The sequence below is a fragment of the Terrapene carolina genome, unplaced genomic scaffold (assembly GCF_002925995.2).
Source record: "Terrapene carolina triunguis isolate 2854851 unplaced genomic scaffold, T_m_triunguis-2.0 Scaffold30, whole genome shotgun sequence".
NCBI lineage: Eukaryota > Metazoa > Chordata > Testudines > Emydidae > Terrapene > Terrapene triunguis.
In genome coordinates, this window is record NW_020664381.1 from 9493081 (window position 1) to 9508534 (window position 15454).

Here is a 15454-nt window from a genome sequence, read left to right on the forward strand (position 1 = left end):
TTTTAGTTACTATTGTAAATTGTTTTCTATGTGGGTTTTGCGAGTTGAGTAAAAATCTTTGTTGTTGGTTTGCAGAATTTAGTAAAAGTTAATTTCTGTAGAATAAGTTCTTGCTGTTGATTTTATCATTGTTCTGGTTTTCACAGCCTCCAAACTCAAACTCCAGGAGAAAAATAGAGTTTTGTTACCAAGACCTCCCACCAGAATCTAATTTTAAATTTGCAATCTGTTGTCTTGTGAGGTGCTTCAAATTTAACTTGGAAGTTAATAAATTTCATTCTTTCCTCTGCAATCTAAAAGTGCAGTTTGTCAAAAACTTGCGAGCTATTAAGTTAGGTTTATTTTCTGTAATTGCTATCTTGAATATTTTATTGGAGAAAAGGAAGAAGAGGAGAGAAAGGAAAATTAGTGTATTGAGAAAAAATGAAATTTGAAATGGGACTTCAGCCAGTTACATCTAGAAAATCCTCTTTCTACATAGCAATATTATATTTTAAACCAATTCAAGGAGAACTCAACAATTCTATTACAGTTTTATTTCTTCATCTAAATCAGTTAGTTTACAGGGAGCATTGTTCTCCCAGAGGTTTATTGTAGAATGTATACTTTTTCCTTACTGATATTCTGTTTGTGCCATCAGTCTTAAGTTTTATTTTTCCAAAATAATAATTTTTTTTTAATTGTTACTTGTGACATGTTCTGTATGCCTCAATCTTTTGTTAGCTTTGGAAAATAAATTCAGAACAGATTTTTGACATGTTGCATCCCCTGACTCTGCTTTACAGCCATTTTTAAACATTGAGACAAGTCACCATTGATTTGTGTGGCATCCTATTGCTACCTTGTACAGTGCTCAAATAGGCACCTTTTGATTCAGTTAATAAGATAACAATGGCAACTCTTTGTCTTCTCAATGTCTGTGTATAGCTCCCATTAATATTACTCATGGTCTAATTTTGAGACAGGTTATTTTATGACTACTTCAAGCACAGTTTATTCTGATCTGGCTCAGTCCTGCATACTCTTACTTAAGATCAGACCCTGCTCTGATTGAATTCAATGGGATTAGGAAAAGGCCTATTTAAATCATCGTTACTCACTTGAGCAGTGACTCAGGGCTAATCGCGTAAGCAATGGTTTGCAGGATTTGGAGACTTTCATTGTTAAGTAAAACCCAAGTGTACATCAACTAAGCAGACAATGGTCAACTCCTTACTTGGGAGCATGATTTTTCTTGTCAGTATCTAGCACATACTTTTCATCATGTGAAACAGGTTGGTAAACATTCCTGTGAATGTCTATGTTCATATTCCCAAGGATGTTAGTGCTAAGAAAACCATTATCGCAGGTGCTGAGTTTTTATCTGTGTAGAAAATGCATTCCTCTTTGCATGAAGGCATTTTCTAGCCATCTGTTTTACTCACCGAATACAAGCTTATCCTCTGTTTCTTTTCTTGGTAAAAATTTTTGTTTGTTTTAAATTTTGTATGATTGTGTCCATTAATGTTACATTGGGACTGTGGCACATAACGATCGTTTGCTGAACTGACAGAGTGCTGTGTATCCAGTTGTTCTGTTCATTGAGCAAGTGATGAGTTTGCTGGTCTCTGGGGGGCTGAGTCTTTGTACATTGAGTGGTGCTAAGAACTTTCTGGCCTTTCTGCAGATTTGTGTCTTTAGCTAGAGAGCTGCCCTTTTCAATCATGTTTTAAACGTAAAAATCCTTAATTCTTCTCAAAATGACACCAAAATGGTGGTTATCTTTCTTGATAATGGGGAAGATGACAGTGTAAAGATCTGCTTCTGCAGCCAGTGAAAATCCTTTTAAATGAAATTGTTGTTAGCAAGCGTTTTAAAGTCAGTGCAGCAAAAACCTTTCCCCTAGAGACTTCCTTCTACAAGGCTTAGAAGTGAGATCTGGTTTAGACCCAAGCTGCAAAGACAAAGGGCACCTTTCTGCTACCTGAGTTGCATTTAAAGGTTTTGGAAACAAAAGATAATGTAACTAACATTCATGTTCTGTCCTGACGAGATCAGAACAATCTAGAATAACACTTACTCTTAAGACTCAATTTAAATAATAAACCCTGTTCTTCAGCGGTTGATAACTCTATCATTTTAACATACATTGGGCTAAAATTTGCTGAGTGCATTTGTTTTTCTAAACCATGGGTAAATCCCTGGCCTCATAGGGTCTGTCTACACCGCAGTTAAAAACCCGCAACTGGCCTGTGCCAGCTGGCTCAGGCTAAGGGGCTGGTTAATTGTGGTGTAGATGCTCGGTTTGGGGCCTGGGCTCTAGGACCCTGTGAGGTGGGACGGGCTGCATAGAGGTCAATGGGAGCTTTGCCATTTACTTAAGTGAGTCTGGGATCTCACTCCGTGTGGTTTAATTCCCTTGGTCATATTTATTTTAGATACAGAGATGTCAGAATGTTTTAGGTAGTGCCCATCCCCCTTTCTACCACACAGATTTTTAGCAAGTCATAACTAAAATGTGACATAACTGTTAAGCTAGTTAGTTGTATAGGGAAACTCAAAAGCATACTAGCTCCTATTTTGACCATTTTCCAAAGTATTTGCAAAAAAAAAAAAAATACAACCCCACCACAAGTATTTGATAGTACCTAGAGCAGAATTGTAAATGTGAACATTTATCAGAATTGATTCAGTCCTTTCTGTGTAATCTATGTGAGGTTAAATAGGTTCTGTGCAGTAGCTGATATTGTGTATTCAGATGGTTAATGCATATACACAATGATATTCATTCTATGAGCATCTGATTCAGTAAAGTATGGCACATGCTTATAATGGAGAAACCCACTGTCCTTAGGAATAAATCCCCCCACCCCCGTTATCTTGCTTTCTAGACACCATTTACTGTTTTTCTCAAGTCTAATATAGTTGCCTCAAAACTTTCTGGTTTGCCCTGTGATCCCTCTTAAAGAATTGTGTTTTTTGTCTATATGTAAATAGTTGTACACCATTTTCTTTGTGTTTGTGTTTTTATTTTCATATTCAATTTTGTACGATTTTGTATTTTAATACATACTTGACTTTGCTCCTGGCCAAAACAGCTACTTTTCTTTTTTAATTTAAAACAGAGATTATTTATTTCATAATTTTGTATCTATGCTGCAAACAATGCTATTATCCAGTTACAATAATACTATAATTGTTCCTTTCTGGTCTTTCTTACTTATGTCAGTGTAATGCTGGTATAACTTCATTGACTTCACTGAGTTACACTAGCCTACATGAGAAATGAATAGGCTGTGTGGGGCAAATTCTTCCTTGGACTTATCAGCTGAATTACACCAAGAATGAATTTAGCTGTTATGTCTGCAAAAGCCCTTGCACAGAGGCATTGGTAGAACCTCCTACAAGATGCATCTGTTCTGTCCTTGTGAGTCTCAAGGAGCCTGGTTCCAACCCAGTTTAAGTAATTTTTAGCATTTTTGGAGAGGATGCTGAGTGGATATGACTCCTAACTCAGTTTTTGATGTCCAGCAAATGTCTTTACAAGTCTCATTACCAGCATGTCAAAATAAGATTTTTTTTTAAATGATTTTTTTAAAATACTTTGGTCATGTAACCTACACATTGGAATCCAAGTTACTGTTGTTATTTCTTATTCTACATATACTGAAAAACTGTGGTACAGTATCTTACATACTAAAAAGAACCCAAAGAAAACTAAATACAGTGGTATATTTAATTATTGTTGAGGCAAAATAATGGTCTACAGCGTGCCTAGATGAAATGAAGCACACACCTAGGACTGACTTTTTTGGAGGCTTTTATTAGGGATCTTCAACCCTGTTTCTTAAAGCATTGTGCAGGTATTTAGCTGCAAAATTTCCCCTTAGTCAGCAGGAGTCATGTAGCTACAACTCTGCGTACGACTTTGAAAAGTCACCTGTAATGTTGTTATAAAGTAACCTCGTCAAGGTTGTTAGACCTAGAAATTGACCTGCTTTCCTTGTGACTTCCTGACAGCACACCAGAGCATGTTCCCTGTGAGAGGGGATGGCTTGGAAGCACCAGTTTGCAGGATTCTGGGAACATTAGTAATCATTTTTCTCTTTCCTGGTGCAAGGATTGGCTTAAAAAAAATTTCAGTCATTGGTACAAAGCATTAGAATGAGTTATGGGCCTCGATGAGGATCTCCTTAGAACAGTGCTTGTAGAATGTGTTCCTCTGCAGAGTTGCATTTTGATGCCTTGGGTGCCAGTAGTGGTGTTGATAATTACAAATGTGGCTCCATTAGATTTTTTTTTCAATAATATATGATGTTGCTCAAAGAGTATAAATACAGAATCTTTCCCCTTTAACCATCCTCTGGTAGGAACCGAAATATACATAATTTTCTGTTCTTTTAGTGTAGAGCATAGGTTCTGACCCAGGGGGTCATGAACAGGTATCAGGAGGGTGCAACCACCCTGCAATTCCATATTGCTAAATGAGAGGGAGTCCTGCTTCAGTGGGAGGGGATTCTGGTATGGAAATGAGACTTTAATTTTTACAGTTTACATTATTGGCCAGTGTTGCATTGAGGATTAACTGATTTTAATAGATTTAACTGATGTGTGTAAAACTGAGATTACCAATTTACTTTCATTATAAATTGGCTCACACTCAAAGCCACATTCAGGGCCAGATTCTTCTCTGATCTACATTGATGCAACCCCTGGATTCAGTGAATTACTCTTGATTTATACCAGGGTAACTGAGACCCTGGGTTCATACCTTGGAAAACTTCACTGGATTATATTTGAGTTCACAAGTGATGTTGCAAACTGATTACATTTTATTATTGATCATCACTGTCAAAATAATTCTTGTTAGTTGCAACATGTTTCAGCAGATGTACATGGATCATAGATACATGATGACGTATCTTTTAGCACTACTTCTGGATGAGAGGGTCTAGATTCCTTTTAAGAAACAGTCTCTTTCCTTTGTACAATCCATGGGCGCTACTGACAGGCATATTATATATATTGATACATATATTAGTTGAAAGTTTAATATTTCCCGTTCTTTAATCTTGCAGACCTTAAAACCATGGGAAACGCGGAAAGCCAAAATGTAGAGCACGCATTGTATGGAGACAAGCACGCCAGCCTGGGACGGAAGCATACATCCCGCTCACTTCGCCTTTCAAATAAAACTTCTCGACGGACCAGGCATGCTTCTTCAGGGAAGGTTATCCACAGGAACTCAGAAGTGAGCACCCGATCTAGCAGTACTCCTAGCATCCCCCAGTCACTGGCAGAAAATGGCCTGGAGCCTTTTAACCAAGAAGCCAATTTAGAGGACTTTGGAAGCCCCATTTGGGTGGACAGAGTGGATATGGGCTTAAGGCCTGTTTCTTACCACACCGATTCTTCTGTTACTCCTAGCGTGGACAGCAGCACAGTTCTCACGGCAGCCTCAGTGCAGAGCATGCCAGACACAGAAGAAAGCAGACTTTATGGGGAGGACACTACATTTTTGGCTGAAGAAGATGGCAGACAGCATCGATATTCAACAAACGGGACAACTTTCATGGAAACTGCAAGCTTCAAGAAAAAGCGTTCAAAATCTGCAGATATCTGGCGGGAGGATAGCTTGGAATTTTCGCTCTCTGACCTCAGCCAAGAACATTTAACAAGCAATGAAGAAATCTTAGGTTCAGCTGAGGAGAAGGATGGTGAGGGGATTCGAGGCACAGAAGCAAGCAACAGTCCCCAGCAGCTGGTCACCTGCCAACGTGCCAATTCTATGAGTGACTTGTATTCTCCAAAAAACTCAGGTGCTACAATAAATGGAGGCCCACGAAACACCTTTGGTGCTTATTGTCGGAACTTAGTGTCCGATATTCCAGTTATTGGAAACCATAAGATGGCGTCAGCTACAGCAGAGGATACTCCTTCCTACAGTAATTATAATACACTCCCCTGTAGGAAATCTCACTGCCTTTCAGAAGGTGCCACCAACCTACAAATCAGCCACAGCAACAGCATGCAAGGCCGAAGGGCAAAAACTGCTCAGGTAATGCAGTTTTACTCTATTCCATTTAAACTTTTGAAACTCTTTTTTAAGTGCATGAATTTGCTAAACAAAAACAATGTTCTGTATTTAGATCACGATCACATATGTTTTAAGTAGGCTGTGGTATACTGGCAGCTGGATGTATGTTCTGTTTCCCTCCATATTCCTCTTTTTAAATAGGGGGGAGTGGAACAAGTGTCTTCAGGAATGGGTGTACTTTCATGAATGGTCTGTTCATAACTCACAGCTCCATTTCAATCATGGTGGGGGGGTTTTCCACTCCTTCGAGTCATATCTCTCGGGAAGGAGAAATCTGCAGTTTGCAGAGAGATAGGAAGATTATTCTGTTTACTTGGTGGTGCTTTTAGGGTATCTGGTCAGAGCTTGGTCTCTTACCATTCCTCTCATGGAACTCAAGTGCATCATCCCCATGTCACACTTTAGCTATAATGGCCAGGAGCAAAAGAGGATCCTGAGTCCATCCCACCTTTCCATGTTCCAATGCTGCTTCCAAGCCTCTTGTCAAGCTGATGGGAAGTACTGAGAATTCACCCTTGCCCCTCCCCAACCCCCATCCATCAAAATTGCCCCTTGGATTGAAGCTCCCCCTCTACTTCCATTGATCTAAATGCCTGAATTTCAAAGCCCTGCAAAACATCACTCAGAAAACAGTGCTCTTCAATGGGAAGAGATTGGGAGTCCTGCAGGCACTTGGTCTGCTTGTACTCATCTATCAGGGATTGAAAAAGGAGGGGGAATAGTCACTGCACCAGCCAAGGAAGACAGTGGTGGAGGAAGCGCAGCTCCCCCAAGCCAGGGAGAACACAAGATACAGAACTGTGCACTGTCCCCCCACACCCCATTTCTTTAACCTGTGGATCAGAGTTTGGGTCTGGCTCTTTATTGTGTGTATTGTGTTTTCACTGAATTAGCTGTGACACATCTGCTTGAGTTACGTTGCATTGACCTGTGCTGCATACAGCAGCACATTGCATGTGGTAAATAGCACAGTATCCCTTACAGAAATAGAAGTAATGCAGCATCCATGCCATGCATGTGCCATATGCAGCCATTGCAGGTGAAATATATTTGAATGCAGAGTGCATTTGGCACGCTGGCCCTTCTTTGAGGGGTGGCACGACTCCAAAATAGAAAGCTGACTATAATGTCTTCCCTGCTATGTATTTGCTGTCTGTGGGCATTGGATCGGAAGCAGAGCCAGTAGACAGAAACAGAACAGTCCGAGAAGAGCCTGACCAAATGGGTCAAGCTTTGCTCTAGATGACATGCTTTGGTGACTACCCTGATTTTACTATATATTTTAATTTTAGTATGTATGTAGCACAGAGCACTCATCACATCTTGTGACCTAGGGGGGAAAAAAGCACTTTGAATGGGTGTGGGAGACCGACAGATTTGCATCCTGATGCTGAACTGAGCTTTTGGCAGCACACCACTTCAAGGGAGATTAGATCTGACAGCATGAGCCAGGCGGGTCACAGTATACTGCAATGTAGGTGTTGGGATCTGTTAACATGATGGGTCAATGAGAGGGCCACTAGAACGTGAAATGAAACCCAACTGAGTGACTGAAGGAAGGGCATCGGTTAGCACTAACTTGCAGAAGGTGACTGGAGGTGGGTTGTTGGCTTAGTTGAAGATGTACTGCTTCTAAATATAAAAATGACGTTCTAAAACAGATGCTGCAGCTTCTCACAGCAGAAGCTTTGTACTTCAAAATAAGCTCTAGATTTTTGGAGGCATTTTTTGTAGTATCATCACAGAAACTCTTCACATTCTCGACAAGGCTATTAAAGATAGCACAGGATGAAAAAGCAACAACAGGAAACAAAAAACAGGTTGCCATTTAGGAGTAATAAACAAAGCATTTTCTATTCATCCAAAGAAAATTGTTAGGTTCAACTTCTGCCTTACAGTTCTCTTCAGAGTGTATTTGAAAAGGAGAGCGACGCAGTTGGTAAATGCTGAAGTATTTTTTTCTCCCCAATGTTCATTATGCCATTAGAATATCCCTTTGAGGCACCTAATGAAAGTAATGAATTTGAGTCTCATTTCATCGGACATAGCCTGTGACATCACGTCAGTAGCTTGTATCACTAGAAGATCTCTTCCAATTTCAGACTATTGATCTAAAGAGACTCAGCAGCAATTATTTCAATAAATAAACTAAAATAAACAAAATTAAAAATCCGAAAGGGTTGACATTCCCTCCAGGACCCTAACCCCAACAGCATGCAGTAAAGCTAAGGTTTATTTTTAGCAATAATCTTTGTTAGTCCAGACTTGTCTGTGGTGAGACCAGGAAAAAGATTTTAATATGTTGCTTTATTTATAAAATACAGCAAAAAGGAAACTGCAATGGAATATAGAATGAAAGAGCTACTTCCTTGGTGAGTCTGATGAGGGGGGAATGGAGGGAAAGGAGAATTGTGGAAACACTAGGAATCTGAGGACCTTTTATGGTCCCCATTACTATTGTATCTGAGTGCCACACACAATCTGTAATGTATTTATCCTCACAATGCCATAGCATAGGGTAGTGCTATCATTTTTATAGTACAAGTGGGGAACTGAAGCCCAGCAAGACTGAGAGATTTGTCCAAAGTCACACAGAAAACGTGTGGAGGAGTGGGGACTTGAACCCAGGTTTCCTAAGTTCTAAGTGTGTGCCTTAACCTTTCTGTCAGGTTTTTTGCATTATAATTGCATAAATCTTAGCACATTTTTCAGAGAATCCTTTTTCAGAGACTTGCAGGTTTTCCATTCTCACCTGCTTTTATGATAACGGTGCCCAAACTCATAAGGTCCTGAAAGACTTTGTCAGGAAGCTCTTGTGAATACCCCAAATTCCCCAAGAGGTCAGTAGGAATTGGAGATGCTGAGCACATGAGGGCTGAATTCTGCCATTGTTATGCATGCACATCTCCTACTGCATGTACATTGGCAAGGTTCACTCCTAATTTTTAACATGATCCAAGTTTTCAAAAGGGGCTGGTGATTTTTGTGAAACTCTGTTTTGGGGTGTTCATCCTTAGACATCTTAAAGGAGCCTGCTTTTCTGAAAGTGTTGAGCATTGTTGTCTGAAAATCATATTGCTTTAAGGCATCTCAAAACAACCGAGGCACCTAAGATCACTTTTTAAAAAGCAAAGCCATATATTTTTCAGGATAACACTTGAGTCACAAGATCTTTTGGTAGGCCTGGCAACAATTACGTTTTTGTGAAATGTGAATAGAATCTCTTTATCTGCCTCTTATTTCAGGAGAGAATAAACAAATTAAATGAATTTTTTTCAGTTTCTAGCAAAAGAAACAAAAGGTCAAACCTTAAAATTGAAACGTGGGAGTCACTTTTCTTTAATTGGGAGCTAGAACCTTTCAGCACTGGAGAGACAATTAGTTTCAATGCGTACAAGCAATTAATATTCAGAAAGTGGCTTTGGGGCACCCACACAGCAGTTCTATTTTTCCTTAACATTATAGGTTCAGGTCTGCTGACTCAAGACTTCCAGCAGAGCTCTGCTGGGATCCTACTGGGCTTTTGGACCTGATGTGATGTAGGTGGAAAAAGCTTACTTGGCTGGTATTGTCACCCATTTCTGCTTATAGGAAGGCAAATTGCTGTTGTACACAGCTTATATCTCATTTGCCCCTCCTTCACCCTCCCCCCCCCCGAGTTTCAACTGAAGTTTTTGAGAACCCCCAAAGTGTTAGGTTTTTTTTACTGAAATCCAAATTGAATGGAGCAATTATGTTGTGTCCAGCCTGTATATAAACCTCTGCTGAGATTAGAATTACTTTTTTGAACCTGTTTTAGGCAGATGGTCTCTCCCTCCTTCCTTTTGTAGATTTTCAGCCAGAATCTTAATCTTGTGATCAATAGTTCATTCACTATTGATAGCCCTTATAAATATTCCTGAAGAATAATTAGGGAGAGGAAGCAATTACCTTGAGATATGGTTTTTGTACCATCTCCAAGGTGTCCCCTCTACCTGATCACCATTTAAAATTTGTAGTGATACTTTAGATTGAAAAATATAAATGTTGTGGGGGATGGTGGTTGGCAGCCAGTGACCACTGAAGTCTCTGGTAAACCTCAGGGCTTCCTGCACTGATGTTGGGTATTTGGTTTCAGATGAGACCCCGGGTGCTCTCAGTTTCCAGGCTGAGGCTATGTCTACACTACACTGCTTTTTACGACAGGGCTGTGTTGCTATAGCCATGCCGCTAAAAATCGTGCAGTGTAGCCGCTGTTCGTCGGCTCTCCTGCTGACAAAAAACTTCTATCCCCAGCGAGCGGTGTGTTGTCGGCAGGAGAGTACTCTTGCCGACACCACGCCGTTCACACTGGCACTTGTCGCAGCAAAACTTTTGTTTTTCCAGGGGGTGTGTGGGGGGGGGGGGTAACACCTCTGAAAGACGAAAGATTTGTCATTCAATTGCCAGTGTAGACATAGCTTGAGAGATAGTCAAGCCCCAATAAGAAGTTAAGCTGTCTTTTTTTTTCCAGCAAGTGATCACCATTTGTCTGAAAACTGTATGTGGAGTATGGACTGACTGTTTCCATTTTTAAAAATTATAACTAATGGTCAGTAATCCAAGAGGTACTTATGGCCACATGTGGTAGCAGGAAGGGTCCTTGTCCTCTTGTGACTGCTCCACAAAGAGGTTTATATATCTGTTACTGCTTCCAGTTGATGGCATAGTCCTTAAGTTCAAGGAGTAGAGACTCATGCTTTTAGCACTGAATGTCCTGGTTTCAAACACTCTGCTGGCCCAGGCTGGGCCATTTACGTAGGCATTGAGCTATTCCTTGACTCTAGGGAATAATAAGTCTCCTTTCAACATCAGTAGTGCATTGTTTGTTATAAAATTAAATAGGAAGAGAGTGAACAAATATCCCTCTTTAACCCCTTTGGACACTGAAAATCTTGACCCAAATCTTGTTGAGTCTTAGCACGTTAAAAACCTTTTAGTCACTTTTGAAAATACCTTTGTTTACACTTTTAAGTCTCTGCAGGGATTCTGCTAATGGACCCTAAGCCATTTCCCTGTGGAAAAGTTGTAGAGAATGCAATAGGGATGAAACCAGTTGGGTTCGATAGGAATTGAATCGGGCTGTATAGAAATCACTATAAAACCAGTTGATTAGAGAACGATCTCTGTCCTATAGTTTTGTTTGTTTGTTTTTTGTACCATCCCATAGAATTCTGGGCCAGGTATCTAATTTTTCATTATATTCTATAGCAGGTTAAAGAGAAAAATTGTAGAAAGATTACAATTTTCTATTAAATCGTGTAAGACATCTCCACAAAGGATATGTATATTTCAGCTCATAGTCTAGTTTAAGATTAGAAAGAAGATTCCAAACATATTCTTAGCTGACGTCAAATGGGAGAACAGAAAACAGTTATAATTTAATGAGACACAGTAAGGGAGAAGTATGAGAGAAGTATAAGTTAGTGGCCTTCTCTCATCTCTCTGTCTACTATGTACCTTGCAATTTTAAATGCTGGCTAAGCAAAGTTCTGTGGATACTTCTCATTCTGCAGAGTTGCTTCTTCGTTCATCCTAATGCCATTGCACAAAGGTCTCAGAGGTGTCCCTAACCACTCTCAGAATGGATGGGACTATATAATATGTTGGGTCTGACCATTTTAGATATTTTAAAGCAAACAACAGCCAGAGGCCTTTCCAAGCACACTCTCATATGCCTGTGTGCTATGGGAAGGGTCTTGGGGAAAGTTTTTTGGATCCTTGGGCAAACCTTGTAATATTCGTTTGAAAATTCTAGTGGATTCTTTTTCTCCCTTTGTTCAAAGTTAGTAGAAAGAAAATCAACAGCCGTACGATCTGGTTTAGTTCCATTGTCATTTTTTTTTTTAACACTAGGACTGCGAACATTTATACATTTGAAGTACTTTTGCAATCCCAGTAATTGTAATCTTGATAGGCTATATTGTATGCTTCTAGTTTCTAGGACTTCCCATGTAAAAACCACAGACAGTTGCCACAGCTGACCATCTGAGGGACTGCGCTTACTTAGCTGGATGTAATTTGCAATAGTGATACTCTCCACTTGAGTGTTTCTTCACTGAAATCTTTCTTTTCAGAATGCTTCAGTGTATTATCCTATGACCTAGTTATCATCCAGCTTTGCAGACATTTTCTTGCCTTGTTCAGTTATGTAATTGTTCAGGTGAACTCCCAAATGACTTGCTTTGATTCTGATTTGTTTTTCTAGTTTACTTTTCTTTTTTCTCTCCTCCACCCCCTCAGTGACATTTTCAAGGAATTGACTTTTAATTAGAGTAAATAAATCTAACCCCGCGTTTTTACTTCATGGAGTTGGATGAAGCATGTTACTGTTTATTTAACTCCAGTGTGGTCAGAATACCCTTGTGTTTTATGCTTAGCATTATTTCCCAATCGGAATTTTCTTCATCTGGGTGGACCATTGGGTTGTAAGAAAGGTGAGTTTTGAGGGGCTAGTTCAACATGTCATCCACAAGCAAAAGGGTTAAGAGCCACAGCCCTCAAGAACTCTAAGATCTAGGTGTGGAGACTTTCTGTGCCGCTATTGACAGCAGAGAGGGCACTGTCTGTATGAGTCTTTGAGGGTATTGAAAGACATTGTAATGTAGTCCTATGTACAGAGCATTGCAAGAATCAGACTTTACTAGGTTACAGTCTTATTCAGCTGCCTTTACTCATGTCCTGCTGAAATCAGTGCTGAAAGCCATGAAAAAGCCACTTGTACGTAAGATCCCACGGTAATGCTCCAAACTGCTATTGAAGAGTCTATTGTCCTGTTACTGTGTGTTCCAGAATCTATGCTCTCATTTTTAAACAAGAAAAATTGTAGCCCATATAGCTGCAAAGGAAAACTTCAGCATATGAACGGAGTCTAACCTGATGGAGCAGTATCCTCCCAAGTCTGCAAACAGCCTCAAACAATAGTGTGTAGCAAATGTGAGCTGCTCCAACTATTGCACTGGGGCTTGAATGCTGAAGCCGAGTGGAAGCAATTTGAATGTCAGCCTTATTAACTACTTCACTGCTGATCATTTTACCAGAGATATTCAGCCAATGTGCTTATTTAACATGGCTGGCGGCAATAGGCACCTGGTTGCTGTCGATTTTTGCTGAGGAAGGAAAAGGAGTTCAAGTCCCCCTGCCCACAATTTATAGACTAGGCCAATCCATCCCACAAGGGGAGCTGGGAAAGAGGATATGCGTCCGCTTGCCATTCTCAACTGCTTTGCGGGTGCACAAAACAGCAAACCACTTCCTACGCTTTCCTGGGGCAGAAATCCCCACTGTCTCTTACCCAGCTGTCAAAACACCCAGCTTCCCCACTGAAAGCCTTTCCCTGCTGTTATGCATTGTCAGTACAAAATTCTGCACCATGCTGAAAGGGGAGAATGGGGGGGAGAGGGGGCAGTGAAACATAAATTGAATTGACTGAAACAATAAACATCCCAAGGAATATTGTACTGACTGTTATGCTTTCCATAGTTAGTTCAATAAAAATCTCCATTTTTTAATTCAGCAGAACTGGCCTCAAGAGTTTTCATTTGCCTCACCTGCATATAACAGAAACCAGGGTGGCTTGCTGCAGAATTTAGGTCCAGCCGAGTCCTTGGTTATATCTTGGCCTTGGTTATATCTTGTCATCCCTTCTATTCAATGTGTATACAAGGCAATTGGGAGAGAGGGGAACACTTATAGCTGTAACGTCAGGCAGCCATAATCTAATGATGATCAGCTCTACCACTCCTCTACACTGAATCCATATCCTACCGTCTCTCCGCTCTGCCAGGCTATGACCAAGACTGGACAGAAACCACCTGACTGTGACTCAACCCTGTCAAGATACAAGTGGTGTTTGTTGGTATGGAAAGAATCTAGAGGAGTAGGCTAATATCTAGTTATCTAAAGATTCTTTCAAGGAAAGAAAAAAAGTGCCATCCTACTGAACCATTTCAGACAGCATCAATAGGATCAGATTTGTAATGTCATCTTTCAAATTTTGCAATTTCTAATTTTGTAATTTCTGAAGCGCTATTGCACAAGCACATAGCATTTGATGCACAAGAATGAAGAACCAGAGCTTCTCTTAGATGTCAGCATATGTAAACTACTGGAATGTCCAAAGGCAACAGACTCAATAATTTTGTATCAGTGTGTAAAGCAAATGTCGCTTGTCAGTGTATCTCATTCTATAGTACTTTATGGGGCACTTCCACAGAACATATACAAAGAAACCTTTATTTTGCCTTGCACTACCAAGTTTGATCTGTGGATGCCAATTTAATTCTTTTAAGCCTAGTAGATGTCACAGATCTACATATGTCTTCTGAACATTCTTCAGTATCAACTCCCAATTTTTGGTTGAGATGGTCTATCCAGTATTGTGATCCCATATTGCACTCATGTCAATCGTACAGTTCCTCTCACTCTTAAGCAATTTATATAACATAAGCTTGATGCAGCTTGCTTTCCATTAGCTTTCAAGATTGTGTTCCTCCAGTGAGGGTGACTCAGAGGGATACCTTCAAGTTTCTCTATTGCTGCTTTAAAACATTTTCTTCAAGTCAGATAAGAATGAAATCCATAATTTACCTATAGTTTCTGAAAGGTTTTGAGTCGTTTCCTGGCAAACACATCTTCTAAAATGTTGATTGCTTGCATGCCTCAAGTTTCTCGACAGAGGATTTTTTATTAATTTGGAGGGCAGGATTATGCTACATCGGGGCTTGAGCAAAGCAACATGGGTGCCAGATGATGATACACCTTAGCACTGGACTGAAGACAATCACTAGGTCATAAGGGCACCTCTCAGTTTTATTGGGCGCCCATTCCATTTTAACATCTTTCTCTGGTGCTTGCCAAATTAATGTCTCTAACAAGTTATGTACAATTTTAGGGTACTGTTGAATTTTAATTGCTAATGGTTCTATTGCTAAACACAAAGAGGAGTGGAGACAGTGGACACTTCTGGTGGGAGCCTCTTCAAAGAATGAAACTCTCCAACCACCGCCCATTGAACTTGGTTCACTTGTAAAGAGTGATTCACATCCAAGTGAAGAAGGAATTGTTTAGGGATGTAAAAGTCGCCATATTGGATCAGACCAGCGGTTCTTCTATCCTGTCTTTGACGGGGCCAACATCAGCTGCTTCAGAAGAATGTGCAAGAAATCTTGCAGTAGGCAGTTAGAAAGATTTTTACTAATCCCCAGTAGTCTGAGGTTGACTTATTCTCTGAAACATGAAGGTTTATATGTCTTCTGAACAAATCAAGGATTTTCAAGAAATGTGGCCATGCTGTATGATCAAATGTATCTTTGGCATCTAATGAGTTTGCAGACACTACAATATCTTGTTAACTTGCTT

At 40.0% G+C, this 15454-nt stretch overlaps 1 protein-coding gene across 1 annotated transcript in view; it reads left to right on the forward strand.

Annotated features, from left to right (window-relative positions):
* The window catches only part of LOC112104509 (T-lymphoma invasion and metastasis-inducing protein 1), a 233305-nt gene that overhangs the window by 129852 nt on the left and 87999 nt on the right, over positions 1-15454 (forward strand). The window contains exon 4 of the mRNA XM_029911499.1: positions 5058-6037. Within this exon, the coding sequence (XP_029767359.1) occupies positions 5069-6037 (969 nt within the window). The 5' untranslated portion in view covers positions 5058-5068. The remainder of the gene's footprint in view (positions 1-5057; positions 6038-15454) is intronic.